This window comes from Acinonyx jubatus, chromosome A1 (genome assembly GCF_027475565.1).
Source record: "Acinonyx jubatus isolate Ajub_Pintada_27869175 chromosome A1, VMU_Ajub_asm_v1.0, whole genome shotgun sequence".
NCBI classification, from domain to species: Eukaryota; Metazoa; Chordata; class Mammalia; order Carnivora; family Felidae; genus Acinonyx; species Acinonyx jubatus.
The window spans coordinates 230313101-230328438 of record NC_069380.1 but is presented as its reverse complement, the minus strand read 5'-3'; the positions used below and the strand labels follow the sequence as shown (position 1 = coordinate 230328438).

Below are 15338 nucleotides of genomic sequence, written 5' to 3'. Positions count from 1 at the left end.
AAATATTTCTGAAAGTAATTATCATCAATTAGAGTAACTCTGAAGGTCACTTCTTCTAAAAAGAGCAGCTGCTTGTGAAAAGCTCAATTTGATTGTTTTCAGCTTCTAAAAATGTGATTATTAATGTGACATTAGTAGGTCTGAAAGAGCGAAATGGAAAAAGGCACCTGGTAAATACCTTAGAACTTTAAATTGTTTTCCTTAAAAATGACTCTTCTTAACCTTAATATGTAGTAAAAAAAATTGAATTTTCTTAAAATGAGTATGTTGCTTAAAATTACATTTTCGTATCTGTGGAATCTTGGAGATAAAAGCAAGAGAAATCCAGCCTTTCTATAGTGAAAATAAGGCCTGCCCGACCTGCTCAAAAAAAAAAGAAAAAAGGTTCACCCAAGTGTCCACAGGTCCCCTGTCGCCATCAACCACACAATCACAGTCACTAACTCTTTTTCATGTTCCTCTGATTTTGGGGTTCAGGTTTTCCACATCCGTATTGGTTGGGGGAGTTAAATATTTCTTATTGAAGTCATTAGGATAATTCATGAAAAGCCCAAAACTTAAGTCAGCCTTTCTTTCCCCACAGAGAAGTCTATTTATTCTGTAGAAAATTCATTATATCCAAGTAAAAGTAAACACAATTAGATTGTTTCCTGCCACCTCCTTGCAAACAGTGACTTTATTCCAGAATCATCTCTGTGACTTTATTTGTTGGAATGAGCTCTAATTTGTATTTTGGGGGAAATTTTGAAATTGTAATATTGAGATCTAATACTCAGAGTCCTATGTTATAAGGATATTGGGTTCTTGGGCTTTTGAAGCATTCTTTAAGTGGCACGTGCCATATTAAAGAGAACTTGAGCTAATTTGGAAATATTATGGACCCCGTAAGATGCCCTGAGAAGGCGTGACTCATCAAGCCAGTAAGATGCTAGTGCATCAGCGAGGAACTGTCCACGGAAATTTCTTAGGCGTCTTCACTTTAGAGTCCGTATTCCTTCTGTGATCTGTCTCGTCCTCCCTGCGGCTCTGCCTCAAGGGTCTGTTTACTGAAATCAAAGCAGGAAATCCCTCGTGTGGTGCCAATACGATGTGGGTGGGCAGTGGTTTCCGGGACGAGTTTCTGTCTGGAAGACGATGATAATAAGCCATCATTTGGATCTGTACCAGGCATACGGAGAATCTAATTTCATCCCTACAGCGTGACTCCAGCATAGACGCTATGCCATTACCATTTGAGAAGGGAGGAAATAGAGGCGAGCAGGGTTAGGAGAATGCCCAGAGCTACATGGCTGGAAGAGGCGAGGCCCAGATTTGTGACCCCAAACTCTGCGCTCCCCACCACTCTTCTATCACGCCTGCCTTGCTAGGAGCCTCTTCCATGTTGACTCCACTTTCCTCTGTGGTGGTTGGATCTTTGGTGGCCCCGGGGCCTCACAGAGAGCTCCACTTCCAAATCGGACTCAACTAGGCTGTCTTCACGTGTCCTGGCTTCCTGAAGTGGCCTATGTTATAAAATCTCTCTGTGCCTTCAGCCTGGCTCCTGAGTCGGCATCACCTGGTGTTGAACGTTATCTGAGATCACACTCTATCCTCAGATACAGTAGCCACGGCACGGGAGTGGGTCAGTTGGGGAAAGAGCTCGGAAGAAAGGATGGAGGGAGATTGGAAAGCAGGGAGGGGGGCAGTGACAGAACACAGACTGGAGAGTCAGAAATGCCTGAAGTCTGGGAAACAAAGCCTTAGCTGGCAAACTAAGAGCTCCTAGTGGTAGATTCTCACCTCCAGGGGTATCCTATCATTTGCCATAGCAGAGATCACCAAATCACAGAGCTAAGGAAACTATGTGTTAAGAATTATTATCCAGGTAACCAGTAAATACAGAGGATTGTGTAATAATATGCATTTATCGGCTACGTCATGTGCTACCTTTATAGCATTGAGTGCTGTATATTATGTAAACGAATCCTAAAACAGATCCACAGAGGCAGTGCTGTTGTTAGCCCCGGGCGTAGCATTGAAGGGTGACGTTTTCCTGTGAGACTCCAGGTACCTCCACTATTCTTCGATTCAGTGAGACTTTGTGATAAAGAACAGACACCAAATTGAAGTCCGCAAAGTCAAGCCTAAGCATAGCGCTGCTAAAAAGAAAACTGAAGGCAGCTCCTTGCCTGGAAGCGAGAACGAACCATCCTAGATGATTGCTAAGTATCTTGCTCTTTAAAAAAGAAGGGTAAAAATTAATTTGCCGCCTTCAACAGCTTAGAATCTGGCATGCTAAAACTTCTTCGTTTGCTCCTGTCTGGGGGCAGATCGCCTCCTATCATTCTGCTCTTGGAGCAGGGATGCCCTGGGCCTGTTTAAAAAAGGCAGGACCTGAGGACACCAACCCACAACAGGGATGGGTTGGGAAGGCCCATCCATCTGGTCCATGATACTTCCATGAGATTGAATTACCGCTAGCCGTGACATTGAATACGTAATGCTATTCTTGTCTGAAATCAGAGGACTTACTGTTCTTCCAGAATAGAAGGCCCATCCAATGAGTTTTTTAACCCGCCAGAGCACAGAGAAGCCTAGTGCTGTCTCCACTTTGGACGAGGTGGCTTGATGATGAGGTGCACAGGCTGGGTCAGGCCAGTTTGGTGACGCTCCCCTGTGCTTTCACTCGGTACCCCCACTGTTTAACTTCTAGAAAATAGGGATTATTTTGGTTTTCTCCTTTATATCATTCTTATGCTAATGGTCAGATTAACTCAGAGAACACATTCTTTTGACTTAATGTATTTACAAGGCATCCTTTATTATGGCTGAAGATTATTTTCTTCTTCTTTCTTTTTTTAAAGATTATTTTCTTCTAAGACCAAGTGAGTGTCTGCAGATATATGTTGTGCTTTCGAATACTGAGGAAGATTTACATGCATCCCATTAAGCTTTGATATGCCTCAAGGAAGAGTGTACTTCTGCAAATTTTTGAAAACTGACCAAGGGAAACATGGACAAGGCATAGCTTTTTTTCTTTTTTTTTTTTCTTCAACCAGACCAGATTTTTACAGGGGAATTTCCAAAACCAGGGTGTTCTGTCATAAAATAAAGTTTACAAAGGCAACAGGTCAAGGGCTAATGCATCTCCTAGGACAGAAAGTTCTTTTATTGTAAACACCAAGTACATATCTTTCAGCATGGCTTTTTAACGCCTGGTATCGTTTCGCTGTAAGTGAAAAGTGAGGCAACATTTATTGCACCAAAAAACTCTAGTCTGTTCACTCAATCGGCAGAGTGGCTCAGTGTTAATAGAGTAAAGGCTGCTCATAGACTCTTGTTTCATTTTGCCTTTTTTTGAATTCAATGGGCAGAATGAAAGAGAGGTTTTGGCATCACAGAAAAATGGACTTAGTATTTGATTTAGTCATAATCTCTATCATAATATTTCCCTTTTCACGTAGAACCAAGTCGCAAAAGAAGAGATTTGAGGAAGAATTAAATGAAAGGATGATTCAAGCAATTGATGGAATTAATGCACAAAAGTGAGTACTTCTCAACCTTAAATTATCACACGTTTTTTATTTCAAACCCTAGTATGTGGAAATCATGTCATGCCTTCCAAGAATTTTATCTGAAACTCTGTAATACTTACCATGACAAAGCCATTCCTTTAGAAGCTTTCATTTCACCTCAGTTGTCCTTAATAACAGCTTCCGTCAATTAGAAAAATTTTAATCCCTGCCTAAGAAATCCTCTCCAAGTAGATTACTGATAAACAACATGAGATGTAAACACAGAAAAATCAGAGCAAAATATGGTCAGTAAGTAAGATTTTTTAAAGACCGATAGGAATGCCCTATGGGAAAATCTGAGTTGGATTATGTGACCGTATCTATTGAAAATGCATTTATTCCGCTGAAAAATCAGGGAACGTGGAAGTACCTGCGTTCTCCGTTGTCGAAGAGAGGTTTTGAGCATTAGAATCTGAATTCGTGGCAGCAGTGGGAAGATGAAGGGTTCTTTGGGGGACAAAATGGCATTCAGTCTGTGAAGTCTGTGAGTTGCCAGTGTAGTTTTAAATGGTGCAGGAGACAGATGCAGGGGAAACCATGTAAAGAAGGTGCCTGGACATAATAACTACATTCATTGGCCTTGAAATTCTCCGTGGGTCCATGTGTCATGGCTGAATTCCTGGAGGGCAAAAGATGGATGACAGTATGGTGCCTGGTACCAATTAGACGCTGAGTAAAAGCGTTTTTAATTTAAATTGTAGCAAGCACATCCGTAGGTCCAAATGAAAAGATGTAACGGAAAACTTTCCACGATTTTTATCATGAAAGTTGAGTCATGAAAAGTACAAATGGTTTTCACCTAAACTCCCTGCTTCCAGAATTACGTTACACAGCTTTAAAAACTGTGTGCCTTTTCTAGATTGTTCCTTATAAGCATTTGTTTTAGAATATTTACACAGCTTATGAAGGACTGTCATGAGTGTATATGTATGTGTACATAGGGTGTGTGTGTGTGTGTGTGTGTGTGTGATTGCAGAGATAACAATAAAGTTATCTTGATTGTGCTAGAGCTATAATTCACATATGCTAACGTGTTCAATTAACACGTGTCTGGAGCCCCTCATTGTGCTCCAAATAGAGAAAGCCTCCCCCCCTGTCTTGGAGCACTCAGGACACGCCAGCAATGCCCAGACAAATGCTCTGCTCTGCCTGGCACCAACAGCAGTATAAAATCAGCCTCAATTCTGCCCCAATCGAAACCTCAACACATCACGAACCGAGAAACATGATGACCTGGAATCTGGCAGCTAAAACCCAGGGTGGAGTCTGATGACGTGTGATATGGGTGGAAGGATATATTTATTCAACCAGAGGAAACAGCACCTACTACTCTGTGACCCACCAGAAGAAAACACAATATCGGAAGAAAGAGAACGCCTTGTTCCTGACCACGTGTAGCCCATGACCGTAATCACAGTAACAATAGAAAACCCACGTCTAAAACGAGCCTCAGCATGTCTTCCCACAGGACCCGTACCTTCTTAAACTACCTTTGTGTCCACCTTTTAGAGTGTTCCTACTGAAGGAATCATTAGGTAGTATAATCGTTGGCTTGGCTTTATTTTTGTCGAGATGGCCTTTGGATTGTCTGTTTGTACTGTATCATTTCGTATTCAAATACATGCGGAGCGACCGCCTTCATGTTTTAACGTAGGTTTATTCTAAGGTGATATTTGATGTTGGTGTAATGGCTTGTGTTGTAATTTTCCCAACACGTTTCGGAAGCGAAATAAGGAGAAATGTCCTGCTGTACTCAAAAGCCAAAAGGGAAGTGTTTAAATGGAAGCTGCTTTGCATATATTTTTTAACAAGATTCATTCCCATTCTGTTAGACCTTATTCATCACCTGCTCTTGTGCCTTCGTATGATGGTCTTCTGTCTTTGAATTTCCACTTGATTCCACAGAGACTCCAGACTTGATGTACCATTCTGTCATTTTCTGCAGTGGGCAGGAAACCGTGATTTATATGCAGATTTTCATGTATTCATTCATTTACTCATTTATCAAGCATTTTGTTAAGGGCTGGGCAGTGTCAGCATGTGCTTGACATCCAGGACACAAGGCGCAGTGTCCCCTCGCAAAGCCCTAAGGGAGAGACGTCACCGCACGCGTGCTCAGGGCGGAGGTGCGAGAGATTTGACTTAGTCTGGAAGGCGAGGTGATGAGAAGAAAGCATGATTGATAGTTCTGCACGGAGGAGACTTGCCAGAAGCTTCTCTCAGAGCCTCATGGTGGGAAAAGGGAGGCCTCATGGTCAAAGGTGCCCAGGCCATACCCTCTAGGGGCATTTTTCTCTAGAGGAGGTGGGCTTTCCTGTAAGACTAACTTCAGTAAAGGGGCATTCATTCTATATGGTTATCTTGAGGATGGGACTGCCATGTCAGGTTCTCCCAATTTTTTTTTTCATTTTTTTTTTTAATGTTTATTTATTCTTGATAGAGACAGAGAGAGAGAGACAGAGCACAAGCAAGGGAGGGGCAGAGAGAGAGGGAGACACAGAATCCGAAGCAGGCTCCAGGCTCTGAGCTGTCAGCACAGAGCCTGACGTGGGGTTTGAACTCCTAAACCGTGAGATCATGACCTGAGCCAAAGTCGGAAGCTTAACCCACTAGGCTGCTCAGGCGCCCCTTGTTTTTTGTTTGTTTGTTTGTTTCTTTTTTTTTTTTTTTAAGCAAAAACAGAAAGAAGTAATGTGAAAAGTTCTAAGAGAGAAAGACCTTGGCCTTTGTGCTGAAGGAAACGAGCTGGAGGGTTCATGAAGAGCTTGTGTGCCAAGTTTAAATATGTGTGGTGGGCGGGGTTGATGTGTCAGCGTAGGACAGACAGACCAGAGCATCTCAGACCGCAGGGCTGAGGCAGGCTGGGCCCCCCACCCTGAGACACCACCTGTCCACCAGCATTTATCTCAGCCTGGGTTCTGTAGACCATCTTTCCCCAATGTCACGGGCCTTAGTACACCGTTCAGGCCACCGAAGCCTTCAGTTTCAATACTGCCTGGAGAGGTGTTGTAGTGACAGAGCACCACGGATGGCGGGTGGGGGACTGAAACAGCAGACATTTACTGCTCACAGTTCTGGAGGCTGGAGGTCCAAGATCAGGGTGCCGGTGTGGTCGCGTTCTGGTGAGAGTTAACCCCTCAGTTTGCAGAAGGTTACATTCTGGCTGTGTTCCCATGGCCTTTTCCTGAGGCTGTGCAGGGAAAGAGAGAGAACTCTCTGGTGTCTCTTTTTATAAGGACGTTAATTCTTTCCCATCAGGGCCCCACCCTTATTCAGGCCACGTTGATGGAACATTGATTACCTCCGTAGAGGCCTCATCTCCAGATACAGCCGCACTTCAGGTTAGGCCTTCAACATACAAATTGGGGGGAAATAGAAACCTCCAGTCATCACCATAGGAAAGGGGTCCTCTCTCTATTTTATAGTGGCCTCTTTGCCGTGAGAACCTACATGCTTACGTGCCAGAAGAATTCTGGGTAAGGATGTACGTGTACTTAGTCCCCTCATTCAAGTCAGGATCTTGTTCAGGATCTTTGGTTGAATCTTTGCTTGAGCTGGGCCTAGCACACAAAAAAAAAAAAAACCTTGGTATAAATTAATTCAGAGTCACTTGGGGCACCTGGGTGGCTCGGTTGGTTGAGCAGCCGACTCTTGATTTTGGCTCAGGTCGTGATCTCACGGTTCGTGAGCTTGAGTCCCAATTTGGGCTCTGCGCTGACAGCATGGAGCCTGCTTGGGATTCTCTCTCTCTCCTTCTCTCTCTGTCTCTCTCTCTCTCAAAATAAATAAATAAACTGAAAAAAAAATTTTTTTAATAGAGAATCGCTCATTATATAGCCCAGGAGTGGGGTTGATTTTCTTCATCCCATAGGCCTCCTGGGTCAGGAACCATGTCAGGACCCCATAAGTAAAACACACATTCGCCCTCCCTTCCCTCTTTCCCCTTTCCCTTCCTCTCTCTTCCTTTCTTTTCCCTTCTTTGCCTCTCTTGTAGTTCCAGTTCCCAAAAATCATATTTGACCTTGTCAGCCCCCACTAACCTTTCCTATTCCAAACATGCAAATCACACAAATGTCTGAGTGTCCTGCTCGTCAGCAAAGGGAGCTGAGGCCATCTCAGAGACCCTCTGACGGCAAAGCCTGTGAGAAGAATACACTCTCCTTCCTTCCGAGGAAAAGGTCAGAAGAACCCAGCACTTGTGGCTGACGAAACTCGGTGTTAAGTGTTAGGGACACAGGGAAGTGAGGCCTGGCCTGGAGTACTTCCTGTCCACCCGCAGGACACAGGCAGGCAGCGGAAACCAGCCCTGGACACGAGGCCCTGTTCATTCGGGAGCTGCTTTTACTTCTCCTTGATATATTTCGCTCTTACTTTATTTCCAATCTGAGGTTATCCAGAGGCACTTCGAAATTAGATTTTTCTCTCTCAATAAAGGAAAAAAAAAAGTATTTTGAATACGTTTCCTCCATACATTATTCATGGTTTGGTATTCATAACGAGCACACGGTTCTGAAAATGAATGTGCTTAAAATTTATCTTCGATTTTATTTTCTGCTCTTTTTGCTGTTTAACCAACCTTTTATTTCTCCAGCCATTCTCCTCGAACAGAACAATACCATACTTCTTGCAGCTGGTACGGTAATAAGAAATACCCAGAAAAGTCTGTTTCCCTTATAGCTAAAGCTTATGCCTTGAACCAAAAGGCATTTTTATGGTTCTCACTTTTCAGCGGCCATCATTTCTAGAACGCATCACTGACCTGTGTGCCTCGCTGGGAAGTGCGCGGTCTGTAGCGTAGATCTGTGGGTGAGTCAGGTTCACCGCGGTGCACATGTGGTGCGAGGTTCTGGACGCAGGGCTGTCCCGGTAGGAACCTGGACAAATGTGCTGGTCTCCTGGGTTAACCAGTCGTTAGCCCCGATGGGAAGCATCTGTGCACATTTAGAGACACCCCCCCCCCCCCCCCGCCATCCAAAATCAGTAGGCGGCTGGACTTGCCGATTATAAGGTAAAGTGCAATCGTTGACTTGGCCTTCTTTCCTGGATCCTCAAATCCCTAGCCCCCAAACGTACCTCAGGGAGTCGAAATCCGTAGGCCACAATGGATTGCGAAAGAACCACAGTGAGAAATTCATGTGAATTGATAATTACTTGAACAGATACAACAGTTTTTGGAAACCTATGTAAAGCATAGTTTTATACCTAATATCCTCAATTATATATACTCTCTCTTCCTCTATATTGATATGTATTTATAGATGTAGATATATGGTTATATGCACTTGTAGATATATGCACATATACATTATATATACATACGTATATACGCACTTATAGATATATGCACATATACATTATGTATGCATTATGTATGCACACGTATAATATATACACACATATCTATAATGCCTGTATACATAACTCAGTTTATTTTTTTATTAGAAAGGTATTTATTTAAGGAAACTAGGGAAGTAGGAATGTAAATTCCTCCGTGTAATGACCCAAACCAGTTGGTGATGTATTTTGTTGGTATCGATTTCTAGATTTTTTTCTCGGCACATAGATTTCCATTTTTCCTTACATTCCTGTACTCGTGGATGTAAGAATGTGTATCTTCGTATTTCACTCAGCTTTGTTTCATCGAGTGTGTGTTTATTTTATTTCCAAGTGTGTGACCGTACCAGGCATGGATCACATGCCCAGCTTGCTTGGTGTCGCTCTTCCACTTGCAAGCGTGTAAAGCGTCCTAGAGAAAAGTTTTGTCCTGAAGCTCTTCGTCTGTTTCAACCGGCTTCTTGAAACCTGTTTCTAAAAGTCAATCCATGCGTCAGAATGCACACTTTCCTATGATTTTTAGTTATTTTTCAACATCTGAGGGATATATATGTATTACGCACGTGTTTGCATGGATATATATATTTGCATCTACGTACTATGCGAGTGGCCTGAACCGATCACTTAATGTATTAGTATTTTTACCTATTTTTCAACACCACATTCAAACAAAACTTTTTTACTTTATGGAAATGAAAGACATGACCGTGAAAGTATTTTCAGTAAGTGCGAAAGAAGCAAGATCTTCCCTCCCGGAACTCAGAGGACACCCTAAATGGTTTCGATGCTCTGATGTATTGTTTGCTATAAGCTAAGAAAAACGGTAGTTTTCTATGAACCAAATTTTTCAGGGGATGAAACTACCATGTAATTTCAGTAAAATGTCAGGAAATAAATTTATCGATGTACTTGAATCTTTTTGATGGCCTATTTCCCTAGTTATTTAATTCGGGACCATGAGTTTCAGTTTGGTATGATGACTGTAATGGCCAATTTTCCAAGAAGGGTCACTCCTAAAGAGGGGTGTCATATTTGCACATCCCCTTCTTCCTAGACTCTATATCCAGACATCTGGCATCATGCGGTTTTTTTTAACTTCAGTTTTGGATGATTTACAATAAAGAAAGAAGGATGCCCGTTACTGTTTAAAAAGTAGTTTTTCAGCTCATTGGTTGAAGGGTTGGGTTAATGATGTTTGTCCTTTTTATTTACAGGCAGTGGCTCAAGTCTGAAGACATTCAGAGAATCTCGCTCCTGTTCTACAATAAAATACTAGAAAAAGAAGTAAGCTACTTTTTTATTCCCCCAGTCTTTTTTATCTGAAATGTGAGTTTTTAAAAATCCCTTCATGAAACTGTGCTCCTGTTTTCTGCACGAAGCACTGACATCGCCTCGGACTATATCAGACCTTTTTACAGCCTTTTCTGTGTTGCTTCCATGCACAAGGTGTTGCACTGTGTGTCTTGTTACCGAGTTTCTGTCTGGCGGGACACCCGACTCAGCCCTGCAGGTGGCAGTGGCATCTTCAATGGGTGTGAGATACCGGGCTAAGGAGGAGACAGGAGCTAATGACTGGCTTTCTCAATGGCACATTTTCTTTTCTTTTCTTTTCTTTTCTTTTCTTTTCTTTTCTTTTCTTTCCTTTCCTTTCCTTTCCTTTCCTTTCCTTTCCTTTTCTTTCCTTTTCTTCTTTTCTTTTCTTTTCTTTTCTTTTTTAAATGTTTGTTTTTGGAGAGAGAGACAGCAAGCAGGGAAGGGGCAGAGAGAGAGAGAGAGAGAGAGAGGGAGAGAGAGAGAAAGAATCTGTAGAGGCTCCAGGCTCCGAGCTGTCAGCACAGAACCCAACACGGGGCTCAAACTCATAGACTGTGAGATCATGATCTGAGCCAAAGTCGGATGCTTAAGCAAATGAGCCACCCAGGTGCCCTTCGGTGACACATTTTCTTAGAAAAGTTTTTAAAAGAAAATAAAACCGTTCCTGATAAATGCACAGCTTCTTTACACAAATCATTGAACAAAAATATGAGATTTACATTCAACATCTGTTTGGGAGAATTAGAAATGCCAAACTTTTAAGTGTTCGTTGCATCTAAATACTTTTGCCTTGTGACCCCTCCTGTAAGAGATATGATAGGCTCAAATAAAAAAGCCCCATGTATTTGGGCTTTACATGTTAGGCTTAACATGCATTTGCTAAAATGTATTAAGTAATTGCTACCCCCCCCCCAAAAAAAAACCACCCCTCTTCGAGGTTGGTTTTATTGCATTTGCCTTTTGTTTTGTTTTGGTCTAGAAAAAGGAACAAGTTAGAGACAATTTTTATCATCCAGCTATATAATTACAGGCTTAGTTCAAACAAAAGCTACTGTATTAATGTCAGTGGTCACCGCACTGGTATTAAAATTTTGTTGAGAATATTCAGGTCATTGCTTTATGGATATTGAACAGAATAGCCACAATCCATCAGGGTTGGATTTTCTAGTTGCACCTAAACTTTCTTTTGTGTTAGCAGTCAGTAAGATCAATTGCCTGCTTCCAAGTCAACATACTGACTGCAGACAGCTTACCAAATTGACGTGTGACATAATTCATCATTACTATTGACCATTTTATCCTTGAATAACTTGAACAGATACTGATGGTTACTTATCGTTTAAATGTGAAATGATTCCTGCCTGATTCAAGTCCATTTCCCTTATTAATACCACAAGGAAGTTCCAATTCATATCTTGACAGCCCAAAAGAAGGTGAAAGACAAGGGTGCAAGCGAGTGCAAAAATGTAATCACACTTACGCAATTATGTGAATATCGCTTCTTCACCAGCGTGTAAATTATCCTGTTAAGTCACAAGTAAAATATTCAAGTAAACAGAAGGCGATCGTCATCTTAAAACACAGTTCTCGCTGACATTCTCCCTGTGTGCCTATTTGTAGAAGCCAACGTTGAGGCAAATTGTAGATGCCATTGGGATGTAAGCTCCCTTCCTGTCCACCTCCCCCCAGCCTGCTCTTCTGGCCAGGAGGATGGGGTCAAAGGCAGTAAGACATAAAGCAAGAGAAACATCAGTAGACCACCCAGACACCCGTCATCCCGCACTGAAACCCCACAGCTCAACCCAAGGCACGTGTACTCGAACTTCCCACGACTTGGGCACAGTCTATGCAGATACGGTGAATGCAACCTGCCGGTATTGCCAGGAGGTTTCAAGAGCATGGGCACAAAAACTGCTCTTTCCTTTAATTTTATGAGAATACCCTCTTTTGTGAGGCAGTAGAGCCTGGTGGTTGGGACCCTGGGTTTGGGAGTCTGTCCCAATTTTTGCCATGTGCTGTGTCTACCCGAGGATGTTAACTAGTCAGAGGGCGCCTGGGTGGTTCAGTCGGTTAAGTGGCCGACTTCGGCTCAGATCATGATCTCACAGTTCGTGGGTTCGAGCCCCGCGTCAGGCTGTGTGCTGACAGCTCGAAGCCTGGAGCCTGCTTCTGATTCTGTGTCTGCCTCTCTCTCTGCCCCTCCCCAGCTCGCACTCTGTCTCTTGTCTCTCTCAAAAATAAAATAAAAAACGTTAAAAAAAAATTAAAAAAAAAAGAGTGTTAACCAGCCGTTCTGGTCTGAAGTTCTTCACCCAAAAATAGGGACAATAATAGTTCATTCCTTAGGCGGTGGTAAGGATTAAATGAGTTGGTGTGTGTAACGCATTTAGAGTGCCGGTCATGCCATCGTCAGGGCTATATGTGACAGAGATCGCTACCACCATTATGAGTGCAGTGCTGGCTGGCTTTTCTCTGCATAACTCAAGCAGGGGGTCCCAGGCGGACAGCTACCCTGGTCAGTGTACGGTCCTGGATGTTACGGAAAGCCATGTGAACCCAGTCATTGCAGGAGAAGAGTCCATCAGCCAGGTGCACACAAGCAAACGGAATGGTCATAGACCTAGAACAAAATCCACCGGCCTTCTCTGTCTTGCAGATTTCCTCACTGGCTCTGAGTAGCATTGAGATAAATAATAAACTTAAAACACTAAAATAAATAAAATGAGCAAACTGCATGTCCGCAGTACGCTTCAAAAATAAAATATGTGGATAGTCGCCTGCTTTCCCCCATAGCTGTGGACATGAGACCCACAAGGGGACCCGGGCACCTGCACGCTCACAGTGATGCCACCAGTTCCCTCACTGGTCCCTGTGGTCAGGTGCTGTCTTTCCTTGCTGGTCAGTTTTTCTCATAAAAATCCTGGTTTTGGGGGGAGAAACGCTTTCACAGCCCAGCTGGAGGGAGGAAGCACTCAGTGCCAGCGATGAACGGCTGTGTCCCTGGCTTGTTTCTCGGCACATCATAACTTAGGAGTCTGATACATGAAAACAGGTACAGGTAGGCTGCTGGCTGATTGTTTCAGCCCCTCCCAGAGAATGTCACTCATGGTTTCCTTCTTGTCCCCTCAGTACCGAGCCACCGCACTGCCAGCGTTCAAGTATTACGTGACCTGCGCGTGTCTCATATTGTTCTGCATTTTTATCGTGCAGATTCTGGTATTACCCAAGTAAGTACATGTGGTTCTCCACTGGGACTCTCACTGGGTGCACCTTTCTACCGGAGCTACTTATACGAAAGGATAAGAGAGGATGCAGATTTCCAAACAGGGAACATGGGGAGGGGGCAGTGAAGCTAAGTGGCTCCCATGTGTCATGCTTAGTTACAATAATACTGGATTTTCAAAATGGACGTATTGATTCACTATTTATAGGGATTTAAAAAAATAAATTTAACCTTCTTACTTTGATTTCCGTATTAATCTGGTGCCCAGTGTAAGAAACGTAGCCCAAGAAACTTTACCCGGAAAGAGATAAATGTCTAGATGTTGTTTCTAATAAATAAATACCGTCGTTATGTATTTAAAGGACAACACCCACTCTGAGCACACTTTACATACCTGTCCGTTCTGATTCTACCTTTTTCTTCCTGAAGTCCACCCTCTGCCACCCTTTCAGCTTGTTATAGGGTCACTGTCCAGCTCACCCCTCCCAGGAGACACCTGGCGACAGAGGGGAGAAACTGAGCAAGCCAGATTTCACACTTTGGGGTGGCCTTCTGGTCCCATCTGTTGGTGAAAATCCAGTCACCTGGGATTGCTACATTGCCTTTCTCTCGCACCTTCTTACTGAGTGCAACACAAGTCAACCAACTGTCTCTGAAGTGATGGATTCGTTCTCATTCTATGGTCTAAGAGAAAAGAAGAAAACAAAACTCTTGTCCGTTTGTCAATAATTGGGGATGTAGAAACTTTTAAGACAAATCTTCTACTGCTTGTCGCAATTTTGTAAAAGCCAAAGCAACCGTTTTCAACCTAGTCTGATCTAGTTGCGTGTTTGCATTCAACTTCAGCAGCATTTGTGGGCAACTTGACTTGCCGAGACTGAACTGCATTTTGTCTCATGAGGGTGTTGCGGAAACTAGAGAGAAATGATCTGCCTTTCCCCTCTGTACCCCAGAGGACGTTCTTCCGGGCCCTAAGCCAATACGAAGGCATTTATGGAAGTAATAACAAGTCACAGTATAACTCACACATTCACGTTCCAAGCTGTCTGCCTCCTTTTAGAAGAGGTTCCTAGTGACTTTCCCTCCCTCCCCAACCCCCCATAAATTAGTGTTGAAATACAAGGGCCAAATGAGCTCTTCTACTGGGCTTACAGAATCTTCCGTGAAAGTTCCCCATGTCAACACATCCATTTCCCATTCTGAAAAAGTAACAAATTAAGCTGCTTCTGAGCTCCAGGCCTGTGCTGCTTGGGAGAGAAGACGGAGCCTGCACACCCAAAGCTTACTGACTGATAGAGCCGAAGGGCATTAACAAAGTATATAGGTGAAACAAATATTACCAAGGGAAGTGGGCTCTTATTTTTACTATTAAGTAGAAAAATTCTTTCATTTTTCTACATCTTCCTATTGGATGAGTACTTTTTATATTTTCTGTATCATAATTATGACAGGGTTTATCACTCACTGGAAGGAATTAGGAGAAAGGAAAGTGACTAGGACGTTTTTTCTTTTTCAACCATCCGTTTTCGTACTATGCAAAGTAATTCTTTTTCATGGTATACATTTGGGTTTTTTTCTTTATTTTTATTCAAGAATAACTGACATACGGTGTTCTATGAGTTTCAGGTGCACGACATAATGATTCCACAACTCTGTAATTACTCAGTGCCCATCACGCTAGGTGTACTCAATCCCCTTCCCCCATTTCGCCCATCCCCCGCTTTCCCCTGGACAGCCGCCAGTTTGTCCTTTGTATTTAAGTCTATTTTTTTTGTCTCTTTTTTTCTTTGTTAGTTTGTTTTGTCTTTCAAATTCTACATAGGAGTAAAATCATATGGTATTTGTTTTTCTGTGACTGACTTATTTTACTTAGCCTCTAGCTCCATCCGTGTTGTGACAAACGGCAAGATTTT

At 42.8% G+C, this 15338-nt stretch overlaps 1 protein-coding gene across 3 annotated transcripts in view; it reads left to right on the top strand.

Annotated features, from left to right (window-relative positions):
* ADCY2 (adenylate cyclase 2) overlaps window positions 1–15338 on the top strand; it is a 409723-nt gene that overhangs the window by 298555 nt on the left and 95830 nt on the right. For all 3 annotated transcript variants that reach the window (XR_008290071.1, XM_027074055.2, XM_027074048.2), the window contains exons 12-14: window positions 3444–3524; window positions 10103–10172; window positions 13332–13429. Coding sequence is in view for 2 of the 3 variants with exons in the window: in XM_027074055.2 (XP_026929856.1) it covers window positions 3444–3524; window positions 10103–10172; window positions 13332–13429 (249 nt within the window). In the remaining variant the exon portion in view is untranslated. The remainder of the gene's footprint in view (window positions 1–3443; window positions 3525–10102; window positions 10173–13331; window positions 13430–15338) is intronic.